Source organism: Palaemon carinicauda, chromosome 21 (genome assembly GCF_036898095.1).
Source record: "Palaemon carinicauda isolate YSFRI2023 chromosome 21, ASM3689809v2, whole genome shotgun sequence".
Taxonomy (NCBI): domain Eukaryota; kingdom Metazoa; phylum Arthropoda; class Malacostraca; order Decapoda; family Palaemonidae; genus Palaemon; species Palaemon carinicauda.
In genome coordinates, this window is record NC_090745.1 from 27594205 (window position 1) to 27617365 (window position 23161).

Sequence of the window (23161 nt, forward strand, 5' to 3'; positions counted from 1 at the left end):
CTCTTACCCTTACCTCATCTCTGTTTGTTTTCCCCTTATCCTTATCTCTTTGATTCCTTTCCCCTTACCCTTATCTTTTCTCTGTTCCTTTCCCCTTACCCTTATCTTTTCTCTGTTCCTTTCCCATTACCCTTATCTTTTCTCTGTTCCCCTTACCCTTATCTTTTCTCTGTTCCCCTTACCCTTATCTCTTTTGGGTTCCTTTCTCCTTACCTTTAGGTCCTATTCGCTTTTTTCCCCTTACCCTTATCTTCTCTCTGTTCCTTTCCCATTACCCTTATCTTCTCTCTGTTCCTTTGCCATTACCCTCATCTTTTTCACATTCCTTTTCCCTTACCCTTATTTTCTATCCGTTCCTTTCCCCTTACCATTATCTTCTCTGCTTCTTTCCCTTTACCCTTATCTCTTCCATTTCCTTTCCCTTTACCCTTATCTCTTCAGTTCCTTTCTCCTTACCCTTAGTTCCTATCTTTTCTTGTCCCCCTTAGTTCCTATCTTTTCTTTTCCCCATACCCTTGATTCCTATCTTTTCTTTTCCCCATACCCTTAGTTCCTATTTGTTCCTCTCCCCTTACCCTTAGTAACTATTTGTTCCTTTCCCCTTACCCTTATCTTCTCTCTCTCTTTCTCCTTACCCTTAGTTCTTATCTGTTCCTTTCTCCTTACCCTTAGTTCCTATCTGTTCCTTTCTCCTTACCCTTAGTTCTTATCTGTTCCTTTCCCCTTAACCTTAGTTCCTATCCCATCTGTTCCTTTCCCCTTACCCTTATCTTCTCTTTGTTCCTATTCCCTTACCCTTATCTTCTCTCATTTCCTTTCCCCTTACCATTACTTCCTATCCGTTCCATTCCCCTTACCCACGTCTGTTTTCCGTTCCTTTCCCCTTACCCCTAGTTCCTCTCTGTTCCTTTCCCCTTACCCCTAGTTCCTCTCTGTTCCTTTCCCCTTACCCTATCTTCTCTCTCTTCCTTTCCCCTTACCCTATCTTCTCTCTCTTCCTTTCCCCTTACCCTTATATTCTCTTTTCCTATCCCCTTACTCTTATCTTCTCCCTTCCTTTCCCCTTACTCTTATCTTCTCTCTTCCTTTCCCCTTACCCTTATCTAGCTCTTCTCCCTTTCTTTCTCCTTACCCTTAGCTCTTCTCCCTTTCTTACCTCTTCCCCTGAGCTGTTCTCTGTGCCTTTCCCCTTACCCTTTGTTTTTACCTAGGATATATGATTCAGCGTTGAGCTGGTTTATTCATAAAACCTTTTACGCCAGGTGTCAATAACCCTACGCTAATTTGCAGCGGTATATCAACCACCCCACTCACCTACACATCCGATGGCCACTCTTCACTTTTGATTTGGCTACGGTTGAGTGTAGATGTTCACTTTGCTCTCTCCCGATTTACCTTACGTTAATTCATTGGTTGTGATAAGTTTTCTTTCTTTTTCAGATGTGCGTGTTCATTAGGAACTGCAATCATCTGGATTTGTCCTAGCATGTTGTGCCGCTCTTGCCGTACCTTTATGTTGGCTAAGAGACGGATCCTCACAGACTTTGCCCTGCATGCAGACAACACTCCTGTACAGAGGCTTCTCCTTGCGATTAGTGTTGGGAGTGGCTATGCTCTTATAGGAAGGGTACATTATGCATAGGAAGGAGTCTAAAAGGGTTTCTTTGCCTTTGGGATCATCCTCAAAATGAAAAAAAATATCCCAACTTCTTTCTCCTGTGGCTTTACTCTCCCACCTGCCTCTTCCCATGCAGCTTCTTCCAGAGGCTGATTGAAGAAAAGCGATGACAATTTTTAATGCCCCAAACAACCTTTTGGGCAGGTCAGGAACACCCTGTTGCTTCACTCCAAGGAAGTCTAGCTCTTTTAATGCTCTTTATCAGTTGTGGCCTTCCTAATTTAGGGCTTTCTGGTTTCCCCACTAATGAATGGCTCTTGGTGTTGATGCTAGGGGCACAGCATGAGCGCACGTCTGCCTCTGCAAGGGTTGGCCTTGGCCCTCTCCCCTGAGTTCCTGGAGGGTAGTCTCTTCCAGTCAGTCTCATACCCCTAGTAGAGATATCTTCCGCAGTTCCTCTTCCACCTGAGGTTCTGCAGGTTGGTTCTCCCTCAAGTTTCATCTAGTCAATGACCTTCGATGTCAGGATGCCAGAAAACTTCAAATCAATCAATCAATCCAGCTAATCACCCCCTGGAATGAGTGCACTAGGCTGAGTTTGCCCAGCACACTGAGTTCGCACCGCATGCTCAGTCTGCTCAGCCTGAGGTTCCTTGTTGACCTCAATCTTACAAGCCTTTTGGGGTCCTTCGGTAGATGTTCTTGCCACTGTGAGAGGTTGTCCTCGCTTGAATGGTCCACCCCTTGAGTCGCTCGTAATTTGGTGCATAATTCGTCTCCACCACGCACTAGCTCTGTGGAGCCATCCGATGATAGTGTCCATTGGCACTTTCTACCATTCCCACTGGGCATCACGATTCATAGCGAGTCTCACGAGTGTGCAGCCCTCAGGGCTCGGCCCTTGGGCGAGCGCTCCTCCTGGATCCCCATTTGTTTGGTTAGGTGACACATTGCAACCTTTGCAAATGTTTCCTACCAAACCAACGTTACCGTGTGTGCCAGTGCTAGGTACAGGTTGTCGACAAACCCTCTGCGAGAGACTGAACTTTGGACGGTCCTCGGAGCAGGGTACTTTTGTCTCGATCATCAGCACTCCCCCTCCCCTGAAACGTCATTCAAGAAAGGATCAACGAAGGATGTCCCCCTTCGAGCAGAAGTCCAGTCCATGTTTGAGAAGGGCATTCTCTAAGAGGTCATCGACGGGTCCCCAGGCTTCTTCAGTTAATTCCATCTTCTTGAGAATGCGTCTGGAGCCTGGAGACCTGTTATAGACCTTTTGGTGTTAAGGAACTTTGTCCTGAAGACTCCATTCAAGATGGAGACTGCAAAGATGGTCATACAGGCTGTCAGACCAGGGGGACTTTATGATCTCACTGGATGTTAAAGAGACATACTTGCAGATCCCAATCCATCCATCATCAAGTAAGTATCTAAGATTTATTCTGCACTAAAAGATATAATGTACTAGTTCTGGGTGTTGTGCTTCAGCCTGTTGACAGCCCTGCAGGTGTTCACAAGGGTGTTAACCCTAGTTTCAACCTTGGCCCATGTGAATGGCATTCGTCTCCTTTGTTATCTGGACAACTAATTGATTCTAGCAGATTTGGTAGAGAACCTTCTCCTTCACCGAGACAGGATCCTCAAGTTTTGCCGTGACCTGAGGGCTGTGGTAAACTTTGAGAAATTTCTTCTCTACAACCATCTCAGAATTTAATATACTGTATCTAGGTATGCAGATAGACACCTTACTAGGAAAAGTTTTCTCATTGCAGATCAGAATTGAGAGATTCAAGGAAGTATATTGTCCCTTTCTGATGCAAGGCTTGCTACAAGCCTATCTGTAGCAACGACCATTGGGGCATCTGAAGTCTTTGGAACGTCTAGTCCTCAATGGTCACATTCGCATTTAGTCACTTCAGTGGCTGCTGAAGACCTGGTCTCAGAGTAATGACCCTCCAGAGTTGCTTATTCCAGTAGGGACAGAGGAGAAGAAAGACTTGAGTTGGTAGATCCTAGATTCTAACCTTCTCAAAGTGGTAGATCTTCTTTCGCCTCCCCCAAATTTTGATTCTCTTCACGGATACATCAAAAGAAGGTTGGGGGCTCACCTATTACAGCACGTCTTGCGTGCTGTGGTCAGAATCTGATCAGCAGTGCCACATAAACTTCCTAGAATTGAGGGGAGCTCTTCAGCATTTCCAATAGCTCTTTTCAGGCCACTCCATAGTGTTGATGAATGACAACATGACGTTGGTGGAATACCTAAACAAGCAAGGAACTACTTTTTCATGGCCGCTATTCTATCTAGCTGTCGAGATTTTGCAGTGGACGGAAGACAATATGATCGTCTTATCAGCCAAGTTCATTCTAGGCAAGAACTTTTTGGCAGACAATCTGAGCTGAAAAACTCAAAGTTGGTGCCAGATGGTTGTCATATCCCCTGATAGACAAAAAAAGTCCTGACTGTGGAGTTCGCCATTAATAATCCTATTCATGACGTGTCTCAACTGGAAGCATCCAGTGTACTGCTTGCCAGTACTAGACCAAAAGGTGGCCTTCCAGGACACCATTCAACACCCTTGCGATAATTGAGAGGTGTATGCATTCCCCACGTTTTGCTTCATGAGGAGACTTCTCAACAAGATGAAACCATCATACAACTTATTGAGGAGACTAATAGTACCATTGTGGCTGCAAGCAAAATGACACCAAGACCTTCTACTCATGCTGACAGAGGTTCTGAGGGAGCTTTCTCCCTTACACGACCTTCGACAGCCACATGCCGAGATTTTCCCTAAGACAGTCTATCCCTACAACTTCATGCCTGGAGGTTATCCAGCATCACCTCTCAGGGATGGTTTTTGCACTTGGTGGTGATACAGATGTCTGGATACCTCTGGAGGTCTTCCATTGCCGTCTATCAGGTGAAGTGGGCAATCTTTTGTGGCCAGTGTCGTGGAAGGGGTCTCTCTCCACTCGGAGCCACTATACCCCTGATATCCAAATTTTTGTTATCTATTCAAGAGTAAAACTTTGTTCAGTCTTGGCAGTGAAAGGATATTTTTCAATATTAAACTTACCCGATAATCATGTAGCTGTCAACTCTGTTGCCCGACAGAATTCTATGGAGGGATACGCCAGCTATCACAATACTAGAAGGGGGTGTTCTTACCAGCGCCACCTGTGGCCAGGTACTCAAGTACTTCTTGTTGACACCTCCTCAATTATTCCTCTGTCGTGCTTCTGACAAGACGTTCTGGGATACGCTTATGTTCTTGGAGTATTTTCACGACTTTGGTGAAGTATTTCTCTTTGATTTCGGCTGTCGCTTTACTGGAAACTTCTATTTTAGCTTAGTTAGCTTTTGGAATTAATTTGATTATTTTTGGTGACGAAGAGAGTATGAACTCTCGTTCACCTTTAAATGGCCGACCCTTCCCTTAGACGGAAGTGTTGGTGTCTAAGAGAGTATAGACTCTCTTTCTTAATTTTGCTTAACAAAAGTTATAGATTTATTTTTATATCTCTCCGCCTCTTATAGGCCTCTTCGATTAACTTCCTTTTTTTATAAACTTATTAAAATTAATTTTTATATTTGTTTATATTCGACCTTCCTAATAGTAGGCGGTCTTTTCTTGGTACCGAAGTTAATTATCGTGAGCCCGTCATTTCGGTTTTACCTGTTAACATATTATGCTATTTTAAGGTCTTTGAAAGAATTTCTTTGATAGTCTCGTACTTTTTCAAAGTTGAACTAACGTTTTGTTTGTCTCGGCAGTTGTTGACGTTCAGAACGTTTCAACTTGCACTCTATCGTTACGATAGAGAAAGAATGTTCACGGTTTCACATTGCAGTAAGAGTAACCGTGTCTAGCGTTTTGTTCATTCTTTCTTAACTTAATGGTTTTGATCCTAATAAAGGAACTTTTCTTTTTGGGAAATATTTCAGTTTTTTCCTTTAACAATAATATGTTTTAACGATATATATGATTGGGCTCTTCTCTCAGGTTCTAAGTCAAGAGAGAGAGAGAGAGAGAGAGAGATAGAGACGGAGGGAGAAAGAGGATAAACGTTTCCCTCAAGCCTGCCAGGCGTACGAGTAACGTCGTTATCGTTTTGCTCTTATCCCTAGTCTCTTTAGGGGAAGAAACTAAACGTTTCTAGAGTGATCTAGTGTTTAGTCTCTTTCCAGCCACTGAATTTTCTTTCATTAGATTTTTCTGTTACATTGTAATTCTGTTTTCGCAATTACTAACTTTTGAGAAGGATAGAATTGCGTGTTTCAGGTACAAACCACTTAAAGTTTCGAGTTCAGTGAAATAAGTGCAAACAGAAATCAAAGTGATAAGTGATTAGCGCAAAGTATGTCAGTGTTATGCGTGAGGGTACTTTTGTGCGCGCCAGTCGTCCTCCCAGTCCGGGACCTCTTGCAAGCTCCCAAGCCCAGGGGAGAAGCAATGTCGAAGGGCATAAGGGTTCGGCAGGCCTTGATCGGCGCACAGAAGTATCCTCGGTGGTTGTGGGCGTGTCTTACCGAGACCGTCACTCCCACCCGCAGACGATTGAGCCCTTATTTTGCTCGTCTGCAGAAGAGATTTAGAGGAGGAAATAAAGGCAGAGTTACGCTGGTCTCAGGTCTCAAGACCTCTTAAATGTAAAGTCCAGACCTATGCCAGACGTACGAAGTAAAGTTCAACAACCCGGATGCAGTCATTGGGTTAGCTCTGACTCTCCTCAGTCATCAGTTTGTCGGGCTGAGAGTGCGCCTACACTCCCCCCCCCCCCTATGCTCGCTCCGCCTGATCGCAGTACCACCTGCCAGGCGTACGATGTTGTGGATTCTACTACAGTCCATGCAAGCACAGCTTTCGGACCTGATGCGTGAGTGTCGTGCTGAGAGTGTTGCACCTCCTCCTCCTCCTGCACCGGTGGTGCACCAACCGCCTGCACCCGTTCAGCCTGTGCTGCACCCGCCTGCACCGGTGGTGCACCAACCGGCTGCACCCGTTCAGCCTGTGCTGCACCCGCCTGCACTCGCTGCACCCAGTCGCAGCACCATCTGCCAGGCGTACGATGTTGTAGACTCTACTACAGTCCATGCAAGCACAGCTTTCGGACCTGTTGTGTGAGTGTCGGGCTGAGAGTGTTGCACCTCCCCTGCACCCGTTCAGCCTGTGCTCAACCCGCCTGCACTCGCTGCACCCAGTCGCAGCACCATCTGCCAGGCGTACGATGTTGTAGACTCTACTACAGTCCATGCAAGCACAGCTTTCGGACCTGTTGTGTGAGTGTCGGGCTGAGAGTGTTGCACCTCCCCTGCACCCTTTCAGCCTGTGCTCAACCCGCCTGCACTCGCTGCACCCAGTCGCAGCACCATCTGCCAGGCGTACGATGTTGAACCTCTTTCTGTGTTCGCTGTTCCCAGTGTTGTTCAGCCTCAGCCTTCTTTAAGGCAACCTTCGGTTTGGGATCAGGAGGATTACCCCACTCTTCCTCCTCCTCCCCTGGCTGCTCCACCGGTGGTGCAACTCTCGGTGGAGGTACAACCTCTTCCACCTGTGAGTCAGTCTCCTCAGCTGCTGCACCGAGCTCAACCCGTGCACCCTGATAATGCACCTTCCACTGTTGTTGTTCCAGCTCGTTCTGACTCTGCTGTTCAGCATACCTTACCTCCTTTTTCTAACCATGGCAAAAATATGAATCATGAGTTATGAATGTAAGGTAAACATTATGTTGATTTTTAAACCCCATGCAAGCATGCATAAAGCACTCTAGCACTGGTCATGGAATTTCTGAGAAATGTTAAACGCCATGCACACGCTCTGCTTTCCTTACAGCAGGCTCTGCTTACAGCAGGCTCTGCTTACTACATGCTCAGCATTCAGCATGCTCTGCATTCAGCATGCTCTGCATACAACATGCTCTGCATACAGCATGCTCTGCTTTCAGCATGCTATGCATACAACATGCTCTACATACAGCATGCTCTGCATACAACATGCTCTACATACAGCATGCTCTGCATACAGCATACTCTGCATTCATCATGCTCTGCATACCTTACCGCATGCTTCTCAACATATCTTGGGTTGTTGCCAACTCACTAGACTGTCAAGCAGTTTCATAACGTTGCCTTCTAGTCTGCTGCTTTTGCACCAGTGAACCCTCACTCAGAGAACTTAGCTTTTCTAGGATAAGGTCCCTGTAGATGAGAAAGTTCTTTTCTCCCTCCTTCTGATATTCCCTGAGGACTCTGTCATTTGGAGGGAGCCTTTAGCTGCATAACCTCTTATGGACTTTTATTTAAGCATAACATGCTTACAGGGAAGGTAATGGTTCCACTTCAGCCGCTAATCCCGTCTGTTACCACACCTGCTCCCATAGACCTTGAGCTGTGTTGCATGACATGCAGTCCAAGCTTAGTCCTTGTTAGAGGATTTTTGTTTACGGAGTCAATGTGTCACGGGGAAGACGTTCAACAACCAACAGAAGGGACTTGTTGTGACGCAGTGCGGCAACCTCAGCAACCCGTTAAGGAGTTGTCTGTACGACCCAGATAGTCTAGACAGATTCGGGTTGTCACTGTACTTCCTCGCTTGCCCATGATTGTCAGTTTACAGACTGTGCAGCAGTATCATGATCTTGTGTCCGGCTCCGTCAGACGACTGGCTTTTAAGAGCTCCCACAAGTCGTCGCTGTCTGGAGATTTTCAAATGGACTATGGATCTGACCAAGGAACTGGGCCTCCTGGTCAATTTTGAGGAGTCTCAGCTCGTTCCATCCCAGACCATTGTTTCCTTGGGTATGGATCTTCAGAGTCGAGCTTTTTGGACTTGTCCGTCGGCCCCAAGGATCTTCCAAGCCCTAGAATGCATCCAGAGCATGCTGAGAAGGAACCGATGCTTAGTCAGGCAGGGGATGAGTCTAACAGGGACACTTTCATCGCTGGCCCTGTTCATCGAGTTAGGGAGACTCCACCTCCGCCCCCTTCAGTATCATCTAGCTGCTCACTGGATAAAGGACATGACGCTAGAGACGGGCTCAGTTCCTGTTTCCGAAGAGATGAGGTCTACTCTAACGTGGTGGAAGAACAGCATTCTTCTCAAGGAAGGTCTACCTTTGGCTGTTCAGACCCCCGACCACAGTCTATTCTCGGACGCATCAGACACGGGCTGGGGTGCGACACTGGACGGACAGGAATGCTCGGGAACATGGAATCAGGAGCAAAGGACACTTCACATCTATTGCAAGGAGTTGTTGGCAGTTCATCTGGCCTTGATAAACTTCAAGTCCCTCCAGCTTACAAGGTGGTGGAGGTGAACTCCGACTACACCACAGCCTTGGCTTACATCTCCAAGCAGAGAGGGACTCATTCGAGGAAGTTGTTCAAGATCGCAAGGGACCTCCTCATTTGGTCAAAGATCGAAAGCTCACGCTGGTAACGAGGCTCATTCAGGGCGATATGAATGTCATGGCAGATCGCCTCAGCCGTAAGGGTCAGGTCTTCCCCACAGAGTGGACCCTTCACAAGAATGTTTGCAGCAGACTTTGGGCCCTGTGGGGTCTGCCAACCATAGTTCTATTCGCTCCTCGATGACCAAGAAGCTCCTCTTGTATTGTTCTCCGATTCCAGACCCAACAGCAGTTCGCGTGGATGCCTTTCTGCTGGATTGGTCCCATCTCAACCTGTATGCATTCCCGCCGTTCAAGATTGTCAACAGGGTACTTCAGAAGTTCGCCTCTCACAAAGGGACACGGTTGACGTTGGTTGCTCCCCTCTGACCCGCGAGAGAAGGGTTCACCGAGGTACTGCAATGGCTGGTCGACGTTTCCCAGGACTCTTCCTCCTAGAGTGGACCTTCTGCGTCAACCTCACGTTAAGAAGGTACACCCAAACCTCCACGCTCTTCGTCTGACTGCCTTCAGACTATCGAAAGTCTCTCAAGAACTAGAGGCTTTTCGAAGGAGGCAGCCAGAACGATTGCCAGAGCAAGGACGACATCCACTCTCAGAGTCTATCAGTCTTAATGGGAAGTCTTCCGAAGCTGGTGCAAGGCCAATGCAGTTTTCCTCAACCAGTACCACTGTAACCCAGATTGCTGACTTCCTGTTACATCTAAGGAACGTAAAATCCCTATCAGCTCCTACGATCAAGGGTTACAGAAGTATGTTGGCAGCGGTTTTCCGCCACAGAGGCTTGGATCTTTCCTCCAACAAAGATCTACAGGACCTCCTTAGGTCTTTTGAGACCTCAAAGGAACGTCGGTTGTCCACTCCAGGCTGGAATCTAGACGTGGTCCTAAGGTTCCTAATGTCATCAGGATTTGAACCGTTCCAATCAGCCTCTTTTAAGGACCTCACATTAGAAACTCTTTTCCTCGTGTGCTTAGCAACAGGTAAAAGAGTAAGTGAGATCCACGCCTTCAGCAGGAACATAGGTTTCACATCTGAAACGGCTACATGTTCCTTGCGGCTCGGTTTTTTTTTGGCTAAAACGAGCTTCCTTCCCGTCCTTGCCCTAAGTCGTTCGAGATCCCAAGCCTGTCCAACATGGTGGGGAACGAACTAGAGAGAGTACTTTGCCCTGTTAGAGCTCTTAAGTACTATTTAAGAAGGTCAAAACCATTACGAGGACAATCAGAAGCCTTATGGTGTGCTATCAAGAAGCCTTCTCTACCAATGTCTAAGAACTCAGTTTCTTACTACATCAGGCTTCTGATTAGAGAAGCAAATTCTCATCTGAAGGAAGAAGACCTTGCTTTGCTGAAGGTAAGGACACATGAAGTGAGAGCTGTGGCTACTTCAGTGGCCTTCAAACAGAACCGTTCTCTGCAGAGTGTTATGGATGCAACCTATTGGAGAAGCAAGTCAGTGTTCGCATCATTCTATCTCAAAGATGTCCAGTCTCTTTACGAGTACTGCTACACCCTGGGTCCATTCGTAGCAACGAATGCAGTAGTAGGCGAGGGCTCAGCCACTACATTCCCATAATTCCATAACTTTTTAACCTTTCTCTTGAATACTTTTTATGGGTTGTTCGGTCGGCTAAGAAGCCTTCCACATCCTTGTTGATTTGGCGGGTGGTCAATTCTTTCTTGAGAAGCGCCGAGGTTAAAGGTTGTGATGAGGTCCTTTAGTATGGGTTGCAGCCCTGTATACTTTAGCACCTTTGGGTTGATTCAGCCTCCAAGAGGAACGCTGCGCTCAGTAAGGAAGACGAACTTAAAAAAGAGACAGAGTAACGGTTCAATTCGACTTCCTTACCAGGTACTTATTATTTCATTGTTATTTGAGATAACTGTTATATGAAATATGGGATACTTAGCTATCCTTTAATCTTGTACACTGGTTTTCACCCACCCCCCTGGGTGTGAATCAGCTACATGATTATCGGGTAAGTTTAATATTGAAAAATGTTATTTTCATTAGTAAAATAAATTTTTGAATATACTTACCCGATAATCATGATTTAATTGACCCTCCCTTCCTCCCCATAGAGAACCAGTGGGACCGAGGAATAATTGAGGAGGTGTCAACAAGAAGTACTTGAGTACCTGGCCACAGGTGGCGCTGGTAAGAACACCCCCTTCTAGTATTGTGATAGCTGGCGTATCCCTCCATAGAATTCTGTCGGGCAACAGAGTTGACAGCTACATGATTATCGGGTAAGTATATTCAAAAATTTATTTTACTAATGAAAATAACATTGCTCAGCCTTAATTTTAGTCTTTAGACTGAAAAGGGTTATTTCCTCTTCGATGGAAGTGAGACTGCCTCCATGGAATGTAGTTGAAGTACCTTGTTCCCAGTGAACTGATGAGTTGAGCATCAGATCAAGACTTGACTCTGAAAATGGTTTTCCTTCTCGCATTGGCCTTTGTAAAGATGCCAGTGAGTTGGAGGGTTTTTCCTATGACATCGCCCATTCAAGGGCATGGGGCAAGATACACGCGGTTTTATCCCAGAGTTTAGTGTGAAGACTCAGAACCCAGCTGTAGTGGATCTTAGGTTCTGGCCCTTAAAAGTTTGAAAGGTTACGCATGAATGGCAGAAGCAAGGGACAGTGACATTGCCTTAGCAAGCAGGACAATGCCCTAGAGACTGACCATATATACACATGATCAGCACCCAAGCCCCCTCTCCATCCAAGCTGGGACCAGGGAAGGCCAGGCAGTGGCTGCTGAGGACTCAGTAGGTAAACTTATAAGCTGCCCCAAACCCCCCATTCTTAGCTCACAAAGTTGGTGAGGTTGTAGCCAATGAAGAAACTAACGAGTTTGAGCGGGACTCGAACCCCAATCTGGCGATCACTAGTTACAGACTTTACCACTAATGAGCCTCCTAGGTAAAGAACATGGGCTTAAATGACAGATTTGGAAGTAATTTGTAATTTTCCTAACCATACAAACCTGAGTTCATTCACATGTTCGTCCCGTCATCTCCTTCCCCCTAGAAGTCCTGCTTGCAATCAAAAATGAAGAGTAGCCACTGAGAGCGTGTGTGAAAGGGTTGGTTTGTATACCTCCTCTAGCCCCCGCTAACTAGCAGAGGGTCAGTGACACCTTGCTTGGAAGTTCTAATGGCTAAACCAGCTCAACACTGGATCATATCTCTTAGGTAAAGAATTCAGGTTTGTATAGTTAAGAAAAATACAAATAACTTCGAAATGTCATTTCACAAACTTAGTAGTCCCTAGGATGTAGTGAATTAATGACATTTCATGCAGTATTTTTAACAAAATGTGTATAACATTACATTTAATGATCCTTGTTATAAATATAATTAATTCTTATTTAGGCAGCATTTAAGCATGGAATACAATGTTTATAGAACCATAATGGCTGCTTAGCAATTAAGCTGTGTTCTCAAACACATGCACAGTTTTCTAGTTAAAAAACTAACCTCCAGATACACCAAACAATTCCTTGGCACACTCAATCGTTCTGTATGACTTACTTTCCTCTCCCCCGTCGTCTTGCCTTTCACGCAGGTTCTCATTCAGCTGTCGATTGCTGGTTACAGCATGGATCGTAAACATAAAATGTGTCAGATGGTTTCCAAGCAAGAATTCAGTGCTTTGTATTGACCATTTTGAGGATATGTGTTTTGACAAGACCTGGCAAACAGTTCGTCTTCGACCAGATGCTGTTCCAACAATTTCTCACTTCCTGCCTCATCTTCAGAAGGTACGTTTGTCACATACCGTAGGTAATGCTGTAAATTCTTAAATAAATCACACTTACCGTATTTGGTACGGTTATCCAGTTTCAAAGATATTGAGGAATGAGATATGAATGGGTTTGGCAAAATGTAATGTTTCACATTTGAAAACAAAATATTACAGTATAGTGAGCTTGTGCTTTACAATACTGTATGTGGAAATCTGCCTCCTAAAACAATACTGTCAGTATTGTATGTTGAATTTGCTTTCTGAATTCATGCTATACATTACTGTATGGTGAAATTTGCTCCCTGAAACCAGTTGGTTGCATTAAACATTAGATGGACAACTCCTATTTGGTATTTTCTAAATGGTGTTATGACAAGGAAGGGAAAGACTAATCTTCTTGATCAGTTTCTTGTATGATTTAAAGAATGAGTATACAATCCTATGTCTCGTTAACAAATTTTGCGATATCTTGTCATCTTGCTGTGGCCCAAAGAGTGTAAGGTATCCCTGAATTTTTCAGGTTTGGATCAGTCACTTACAGCAGGCAGATAGTGAATTTCCTGTTTGTACAATATATCCATTGATTAAATTTTTGAGAAAAAATACCCAATGCCAAGCCTAATCGTCCCATTTCTGTAAGGGTAGAAAACTTGTGTGAGGAATAGCACAGAGCTATGTGAAGTATAAGAGGGACTTTGCCATAAGAATAAATGATCTTTTGCCATAAGAAGACAGTAAATGATCAAGTCCCTATTTGTATTGGGAATTAAGTAAAATACTGTAATATCAGTCTTGTAAAGCAAACTGTCAGCTCTGGAGTAACAGATACTGTTGAGTTTTGTACCCAAAATCTCCAACAGTTTAATTCTTTAGGAACGATATGTAGCCCACTTGGTCATAACTTCAGAGAACCATTCTAAGAGGATTCAAGAGCATATGTTGGGGGACTTTTGATAACATGGGTACTCCTATCTGATTTAGCCCTGCCATAGAAATGGTTAGTTGATATTACTATCAGCAGAAGACTCAAAATTTCATTTGTTGTATTCTTAGTGGATGATATGATACTCATGAAATATAAAGTTCCTAAACTGAAATGTCTAATCATCTACACTGTCCAAATGACCAGTAGCTCTTCTTTCATTTTGAATGAATTTGAAACAAAAGGTGACACTGTGTAGTACATCACATTGTGAACTTTGCATGACTGAACATAGAACTTCATACCTTGAACGTCGCAAAGTACTGACCCTACGCAAAAGGACTGCTGGAGGGATTGACCTAATTCTGTACCTCAACCTGTTGATGTTACAACTCCACACCACTTTCCTCAGCAGTTTTTTTTGACTTATGAGATGTATTGTGTCATAATACATTAAAATATAGATGCAATATCTCCAAATGCTGCAATGAAAAAGTGGCTGGCACAAAAGTAAGTTAGTAATTGGCAAAACTGATTCTGTTTGATCACCATTAGATTTAGAGGATAATGAATTGGTTAGAATATAGAACTATATATTAGTCTGTTTTCTGTTTGGCCTTATTCTAAGAGACTTCTATTACAATTTGTACTATGCTATTAAGTTGGGAAAAAATATGGCAATATCCATGTAACTTATGTATGTGGTGTATTTCAGATGCAAGACTTTAATTAGGAAGCTATTTACAACATCATGTGGTAGTAGGAAAATTTCACTTACACTATGTAATCTTTTACAGAATCAGAAAGGTAATTCATTATGGGTTTTAAACTTAAGTACACATTAAATTGTAGGTTACTTATGTGAATGAAGGAAAATATACATAATGTAAACTAAGCAAGATGAGAAGTAATTTGAAGCAGAGAATTATCTTATGTTTAATGGCACATTCTTTGATAAAATTTCAAAGCAGGTAGCAAAAGATATTCTTTTAAAGTTTGAAAAGAACCAAGTTTGCCCTTCTACATCTATAGAGACTAAATACTGTAAGATATTGCTTAGTGACATAAGTATTATGTAAACTGTATGCTGTATCAAAACATGAACAAACAAAATTTCCATCAATTAACAAATTAATCTTATTGAGTAGGAATCTAAAGTAATGCGTACACAAATCACGACTCAGACACATACAGTAAGGGGTACCATAATTTTAATTTTACTGTTGGCATATAGAAATAGATGTGACTGATCATTTAAAACAGAAGTGTTCCTACATGAATACAAGCCCCCATTCCTTAATAGTTGGAGATTGTGGTGACAGTAGGTAACTACTAATGAAGACGTATTGAGGTTCTGGCAACCGGGACCCTGTGTCCATTGGTAGTCTGGGTCTGACAGCGCTCTGAGCCTCTATTATTATTTTGGCCGTCGAGCTGCATGGATTTATTCTTGACGCTCTCCAACTGACCTGAAGTTTTTCACATAAAGTATATTCCATAGCTGTCAGGTTGGGAATCAACTTGATAAAAGGCAAATTTGTCCTAAATTCTGTGACACTTGCTCCAGCATCGATAATGAATTAAATCCTTGAAATGGGAATAAATTTAGGGGATGAGAGCACTCTTCTCACAGGATCCTTATGTTGGTCAGTAACATGTCATACAACACGTGAGTAGGTATGCCTGCTCGTCCTCACCTGATTGTCAGCTCTTTTTATTGCTCTTAGACATGAAAGATACAGTACACACTCCAAATTCTAGTTCACAGGAACGTCGCGGGGGCATAATAACAATTAGAATAGCGCCAGTGTATCCCTGCCTTTCGTAAGAGATGACTAAAAGGGACGGAACGAGGGGGCTGGAACCCCCTCTCCTGTAATATATACTCCTGTGGGACATTGAAGAAGTGGAGCTGGGGGGGGAGAGTGACTGCTCCCCACACTTTAGTTTTGGGGTGTCTGAGTGTGCGTGGATGTAGTACGATAGAGAGTAAAAGATGTGAAATTGGAAGTATGTTTAGGAATAGAAGGATGGATATATTGGCTTTGTGTGAGACAAAGATAAAAGGGAAGGGTGAAGTGATGTTTGGTGAAGTGACTGATAGAGTTTCTGGGATTGAAAGGGATAGAGCAGGAGAGGGTGTGACTTTATTGCTGAGTGAATGGAGGACAGGTAAAGTAGTGGAATGGAAGGAGATATCATCTAGGCTAATGTGGGTAAGGGTTGGGTTGCGTAGGGAATGTTGGGCTTTTGTTGGTGTGTATGGGCCAAGTTGTGAGGAAAGTGAAGAAGAGCGGAATGAGTTCTGGAATTAATTAACTGTGTGTGTGTAGAAGGACTTGGTAGATGGAATTATATGGTTGTCATGGCTGACTTAAATGCTAGAGTGGGCACTGGAGAGGTAGAAGGTGTCATTGGGAAGTATGTCGTACCAGATGAAAATGAGAGTGGTGAGAGACTGGTAGATAAGTGTGTTGAGCAAGAGATGGTGATAAGTTCTATCTTTTTCAAAAATGAAAATAAAAACAAGTATACATGGATAAAAGTGGCAAATGGAATAGTGGTAGAAAGGACTTAAGTGGATTATGTGTTGATAACTAGAAGAAAGTTTGGAAGATTGAAAGATGTGCATGTGTTTAGGGGTATGGCTAACGGTATGTCTGATCATTTTTTGGTGGAAGGAAAATTAGTTGTAGCAATAGAGTTGTTGGATGTGAATGGGAGCTAGCGAGGGTTGAAGAGTTAATAAAAGCGGAGGTAAAAAGTTAATATCAAGAAAGGTTGAAAATGGCATATGACAGAGTGAAAGTGCGAGAAACTGGTAGTTTAGAGGAGTGGAAGTTAGTAAAAGAAAATTTGTTCCAACACGAATACTTACCTCGAACTACTTTCTTAGGAGTTACCTGTAACCTCCTCTCTACCGACCAGAGTTTTGTGTAGTGTACCCCCCACCCCGTTTTCTAAGGAGGCCTACCCCCGGCATTAAGGAATGTGCCCCGAGGGTAGGCTTATCGTAGGTCGATGTCCGCCCGGGTCAACAGCTTCAGTAAGTTCTCTGGTCGCGACGTGTAAACACGTCGCCCTCGTTCTCTATCGATCCTTTGTGTGCGTTCTGAGTGTCCCACGTGTTCCCCGCGTGGTAACTTGTGTTTTCCTGTGTACTTTTCCCAGGTGTTCCTGTGTGTTCACCTTCCAACCGTGTGCTTACCCAGTATATTCCTTGATTCCCTTCGTGCTTGTGTCTTGCGTGTGTGCATTATGGAGCAAATCCGCCGTTGTCCGGGGCCTAGGGCCAGTAAATCGTGTGGAGCGTTCCTCTCCAAGCCTGAAGTGGACCCTCACTCCCTTTGCTCCTCCTGTAGGGGAAGGGTTTGTTCGTCAGCAGATACGTGCCCCGAGTGTGTAGGCTGGAGTGATATCCAGTGGGTACGTTACGGTACTAAAAAGAGAAAATCGGCGAAACGTTTCCCCAGAAAAGCTAGCGTTACTTCGCCGCTACCATCACCCAGTGAGCCGTCCGACGGGGCCTCTTGTTTTGCCGTCCCCTACACAGAGTAGGGGCCGAGGTAAGTCTGTCGTAGAGAAGGAACAAAGCGGCCTTCCCCAAGAACCTAGTGAAAGTGCAGTGCCGGTTGCGGGCCCTTCTAGGGCTAGTGAAGAACCCAGTAGTGCGTCCGGAGAGTCGGCCCTTGTGCTCGGGGGGCACGTGTCCTCCGATGACCCCTTGTGGGGTAGTAACGCGGTGTCTGTGTCTTCGCCGCCCTCGTGGGCCTGTGCTTCAGGGTCTTCGGTAGGCGGAAACAACCAGAAGAAGTTACGATCTTCGGGTAATGATGCCTTCGGTTGGAGGCTTCCGAAGACACCAGGTAGGTCCCCGTTAAGAATGGAAGAGGGCCTGGACCCCTGGCTCCCTAGCATGGAGCGCCTTGAATCGTTTCCGGCCCCCCTCACGGAAGTCCCCGAAGATTTCCTTCAGCCGTTGACCTCGGGCACTCAACGCGTGAAGAAGTCCCCCGCAGTCCCCGCTACCGGCCGACATACGGTAAGTACAGTGTCGTCGGGTTCGTCGGAAGATTATTTCTCGTCGGGGGAAGAAGTCAGGAGAAAACACCGTCGTCGGAGGGAGCTGTCCAGGAGCAGGCGTTCCCGTTCTAGGTCGCGCTCCAGGTACAGTAGGAAGCGCTCCCGCTCCCCAGGACGTAAGTATAAGAGGAGTAGGTCTCCTGATGGCGACTGGGTCTTCGTACCCCGGGACTCAAGGGTGCCTTGTTCCCCGGACCGCCGGTCCAGAGAGTTCTCGCCAAGGATGCCGCCCTCAAAACACGACCTTGACCCTCGCAACCAAGCTCGCAGGAAGGACTCTACAGAAAGGCATAAGTCCTCGAAGCCTCCGGTTCACCCCGTCCAGCGGGGGGGAAACGCGCTTCTTTTCGGGCGGCCTGGCCGAACCAGCCCAGCTGGTGCGGCCTTCGGGTCGGAAGGAACGGTTCCCGCTGCCGGGTCAGCCCACGGGAACCGCGTCCTCGGCACCCAGAGCCCTTGAGCGGACGAGAGTCCCCGCTAAATCGGCGATGCCTGCGTTAACCCAGGCCCCTGGTGCGAACGTCCCCGCCGATGAAGTCCAGTACCTCGGTAGGACGGCACCCCTGGCCCCAAGAGCTAGACGTCCAGTCGGTGTGCCCGGTAACCCAGCTCCCCGGCCCCAAGCCGAGACCTTGGCTGACGGAAGGGAGGGTTCACCAACTGAGGACTCGGCCTATAGGAGGGTGGTTGGCCTTATCAGGAGGCACCACAAAATTGATTAACCTACAGCTACGGACGAAGACTACTGGAGGTCAAGCCTGTTACGGATTATGCAGACCCCTACCCAACCTAAGACGTCTCTAGCGCTTCCTCTAGCCCGAGATCTGGTCCTAGGGCAGGAGTATGTGGACAAGGTGGTGGCTAGTAATGCCGAGGCCCCCAAAACCCAGAGTTCCTCAAAATTGCTCCAGGGCCTCAAAACTCAGGGCAAAGTATATGTGCCAGAGGGGCGTCGCCCAGGCCCCTGTAAAGTGGAATCATCCATTGACATCCTGAGTCAGGGCGTCTCAGAGGATAGAGCCTCTTCGGCCCCAGTCTGTTTCTCGCCAGCGGAGGCCTCCATGATGGAGGAAATTTCAAGGGATCTTGTGAACGTCTCCTCTTGGCTGGACTGGTGGGCTTCCACCTTAGTAGGAGTACAAGCCTCGTTCGACCCCGCGGACCCTGACCAGCAGAGCCTCCTGAGGGACCTTATTACCTCCGGGGGTAAAACACTAAAATTTTTAACATACCAGTCGCTCGCCTTGACGGCTAACTGGGTACTCCGTAAGAGAGAGACCGTACTGGCTAAGGTGTCCCGGAAGGTGCCAGACAGGAAAACGCGGGCCATACGGAGCTTACCCTTGTGGGGAGAGTCCTTGTTTCCCCTGAAAGAACTAGAGACCATCATGGAGAAGGTCTCGAAGAAGAAGGAGTCTAACAACCCCAGGCCTACGCCTTCTAGGAGACCGCCCTACAAGAGGTCCGTCTCGGATAGTGCCAAAGCCTCTCCCAGCACGACGAGGAGAGAGGCTCCCTCTTCCTCCTGGTCCTCAACGCCTCAGCCCCCCCGTAGGGGAGCTCCAGCTTCCTCAAGCTCCTTCAGGTCGGGTTACTCTGCCTCTAGGAGAGGCCGTTCAGGCCGCTCCTCCAGAAGGAGATAGAGTGGGAGGCCCCCTATCCCCGCCCAAGCCTCGGGTTGGGGGATGCCTCAGACTACATTGGCAAGCATGGAAGGCTCACGGAGCGGAGCCTTGGACAGTGTCCGTACTAAAGGAGGGCTACAGACTACCGTTCTTAGCGGAACCACCCCCTCTTATCCCGGCCAGCCGGGCGGAATGGCTAGCCCCCAGAGACCCGTTGAAGAAGACCGCCCTTCAAGAGGAGGTGTCCTCCATGTTAGAGAAGGGCGCCATGGAAGAAGTATTTCTCCCAGGCCCGGGTTTCTACAGTCGTCTGTTCCTAGTAGAAAAAGTGACGGGGGGTGGAGACCGGTTATAGATCTGTCGGCTCTCAACAAGTTCATCAAGAAGACGGACTTCAAAATGGACACTCCGAAGTCAGTTCTGCTGTCCTTGAGGGAGAAAGATTACATGATGACCATAGACCTCAAGGACGCCTACTTCCAAATTCCGGTCCACCCCTCGAGTCGAAAGTTTCTCCGGGTGAAATGGGGTTCCCAGATCCTGCAATTCAAGACCCTTTGCTTCGGATTGTCAACAGCGCCCCAGGTGTTCACGAGAGTCTTCACGACTGTCTCAGTGTGGGCTCACGAACCAGGCATTCGCCTCATCCGATACCTGGACGGCTGGTTGCTTTTTTCCTCCTCGAAGGACCTCTTGGAGGAACAAGGGATGAAACCCTCCAGTTTTACAAGGATCTGGGCATCGTAATCAACCCGGAAAAATCAAACCTATCCCCATCCACCAGATTGAACTACTTGGGAATGACGTTAGATACCATTCTGGGAAAAGCCTTCCCTTCGGAGGAAAGAATAAACAACCTCATGAATATCATTCTGCCGTTCCTGTCGGAGCGCCCCAGGAGAGCGAAAGACTGGCAGAAACTGATAGGTCACCTGGTCTCATTGGAGAAACTAGTTCCCCAAGGGAGAGTAAGGCTCAGAGCCGTACAATGGAACCTGAAGAACCTCTGGTGCCAACTGGACTCACAACAAGTTCTAATCCCAGTTCTACCAAACACGAGACCCTCCCTGGAATGGTGGCATTGCCGGTCGAACTCACTCAAGGGGATGCCCTTCGGGAGCGACCCCCCCCCCCCCCCCCCCGAGTTACTACTGTTCACAGACGCCTCCAACCAAGGGTGGGGAGCCCATCTCCTCGACGAAACAGCACGAGGGACCTGGTTGGACGGAGAAAAGGAACTCCACATCAATGTCCTGGAGTTGAAGGCAGTCCAGAAGGCTTGCCTACACTTCGCGGATCTGCTAAAGGGAAACACCGTGGCGTTGATGTGCGACAACGCCACGGTAGTAGCATACATAAAGAAGCAAGGAGGCTTGAAGTCGAAGGAATTGTGCGATCTCACCATGAAAATTCTAGATTGGGCAGAAGAGAACCAAGTGGTGTTATTAGCGAGGTTCATTCCCGGGAAGAAAAACGTGCTGGCCGTCGGTCTCAGCAGAGTGGGCCAGATAGTAGGGACAGAATTGTCCCTTCTTCCAGAAGTAGCCAAGCTCATCATCCAACGTTGGGGTTCCCCGGTGATGGACCTCTTTGCAACAAAACTCAACGCCCAACTCCCCGTATATTGTTCTCCTGTACCAGACCCGAAAGCAGCCTTAGAAGATGCCTTTCAGCACAAGTGGGACAATCTAGATGTGTACGCTTTTCCCCCTTTCACGTTGATAAGGCAAGTGCTCAACAGAGTAAGGACAGCCCGAAACCTAAAGATGACTTTGGTAGCGCCCTGGTGGCCGGAGAGAGAGTGGTTCGCGGACCTAAAAGACCTGGCGAGTCAACCACCGTGGCCTCTGCCCGACAGGTCAGACCTTCTGCATCAACCTCATTTTCTCAGGCTCCACGACAACCAACTCTCCCTACGTCTTCACGCCTGGAGACTATCGAGCGGCTCCTGAAGAAAGAAGGATATTCTTCATCCACTGCTAAGAGAATGTCGCTATACCTGAGAAAGTCGTCAGCCGCGGTCTACCAGGCTAAGTGGGCCTCCTTCACGAAGTGGTGCTCTGAAAAGCGCATTAAACCTCTTAAGGCATCTGTCCCAGACATAGCAGATTTTCTGGTGTTTCTTAGAGACAAGGTGGGAATGTCAATCCCAGCCATAAAAGGGGTACGAGCCGCCTTAGGCCAAGTCTTCCTCCTGAAGGGCATCGCCCTGGGGGCTTCAAGGCACATAGCGATGCTTGTCAAGAGTTTCGAGCAGTCCTGCCCCCCACAGGCGAGTAGGGTGCCCCAGTGGGACTTAGCCAAGGTCCTGAAGATGTTGGGTGGCCCCCCATTTGAACCTTTGAAAGATATCGTGGACAGAGATCTCACCCTCAAGGCGGTCTTCTTACTGGCCTTGGCGTCCACTAAGAGAGTGGGTGAGATCCATGGTCTGTCATATGACGTTTCTCATTCGAAGGGGTGGAAAGAAGTATCCTTCAAGTTCGTTCCTTCTTTTGTGGCTAAGACTCAGAACCCAGCAGCCTGGGATCCGAGGTTCGAAGGTTTTTCAATACCTGCCATCCCTAGGACGAGTAATTCAGAGGATTTGAAATTATGCCCTGTACGGACAATTAGAAAATACCTTGAAAGAACGGCTCATCTCCGCCCAGGCATCAAGAGCCTCTTCGTATCCACGGGTATTACTAAGAAGCAAGCGTCCAAGAACACCATTTCCTTTTGGTTGAGACAAGTTATTGCCAGAGCATACAAGGAAGAAGGCATAGCAGTGCCAGGCACCCCCCGACCTCATGACATCAGGGGCCTGAGCACCTCCTTAGCCTTTGAGAAAAACATGGCCGTAGGTCAGATCCTGCGAGCAGGTACTTGGTCGAACCAGTCAACCTTTATTGCCCATTACCTCAAGGACTACTCGAGGAAGTCCTTAGACAGGTTCTCCATTGGAACAGTCATCTCCGCCCTCCAAGCGGTGTAACGGTAAAAGCCCCAGGCTCAATCACGGCTAGCAACCGGGAGACACAGGTGCGGCTTCCTTCCATCCTACCCAGTTGCTTCCTAGCCCCATCGGGGAGTACCAACTTATACCATTGGATAACACATTCTTCACGACTACGCTACTTGAAGAAGCATCTGAAGAAGTTTTTTCAAATGGTGAGTACTTAGACACTAATGTGAACTCTTGTGTAGTTACCCTCTCATCCGTTTTCTAGTAGGTACCGTTATCCCTGGGCCTCTTGGCCTCCGCTTCCCGGGTCAGGGGGTCAGAATAGCACTCCCGCCTCCTAAAGTGTAAGTCTCCTAAGAAAGTAGTTCGAGGTAATTATTCGTGTTGGAACAAATCAAAAATTTTAAGTAATTTTGATTTTTCCTAACATACTTACCGAGAACTACTTTCGGGTAATGGCCCTCCCTTCCTTCCCCGAGTGCCTCTCTTCCCTTGCAAGCATTGTGCTAATCCAATAGAACTTACTGAAGCTGTTGACCCGGGCGGACATCGACCTACGATAAGCCTACCCTCGGGGCACATTCCTTAATGCCGGGGGTAGGCCTCCTTAGAAAACGGGGTGGGGGGTACACTACACAAAACTCTGGTCGGTAGAGAGGAGGTTACAGGTAACTCCTAAGAAAGTAGTTCTCGGTAAGTATGTTAGGAAAAATAAAAATTACTTAAAATTTTTTACTTTGTTGGGATTGCAAGTGAAGTGTGTGGCAGGGTAGTGAATGGTGGAATGAAGGAGTGAAGG

At 46.8% G+C, this 23161-nt stretch overlaps 1 protein-coding gene across 9 annotated transcripts in view; it reads left to right on the forward strand.

The window, feature by feature from the left end:
- The window catches only part of LOC137615234 (uncharacterized), a 68750-nt gene that overhangs the window by 11751 nt on the left and 33838 nt on the right, over positions 1-23161 (forward strand). For 2 of the 9 annotated variants that reach the window (XM_068344935.1, XM_068344936.1), the window contains exon 2: positions 12609-12804. The exons of 5 other annotated variants lie outside the window; for them this stretch is intronic. In XM_068344935.1, coding sequence (XP_068201036.1) covers positions 12718-12804 — 87 coding nt within the window. In that variant the 5' untranslated portion in view covers positions 12609-12717. Of the gene's footprint in view, positions 1-12608; positions 12805-23161 lie in introns of those variants that run through there. 2 more of the 9 variants (XM_068344932.1, XM_068344929.1) reach the window with 2 other exon arrangements.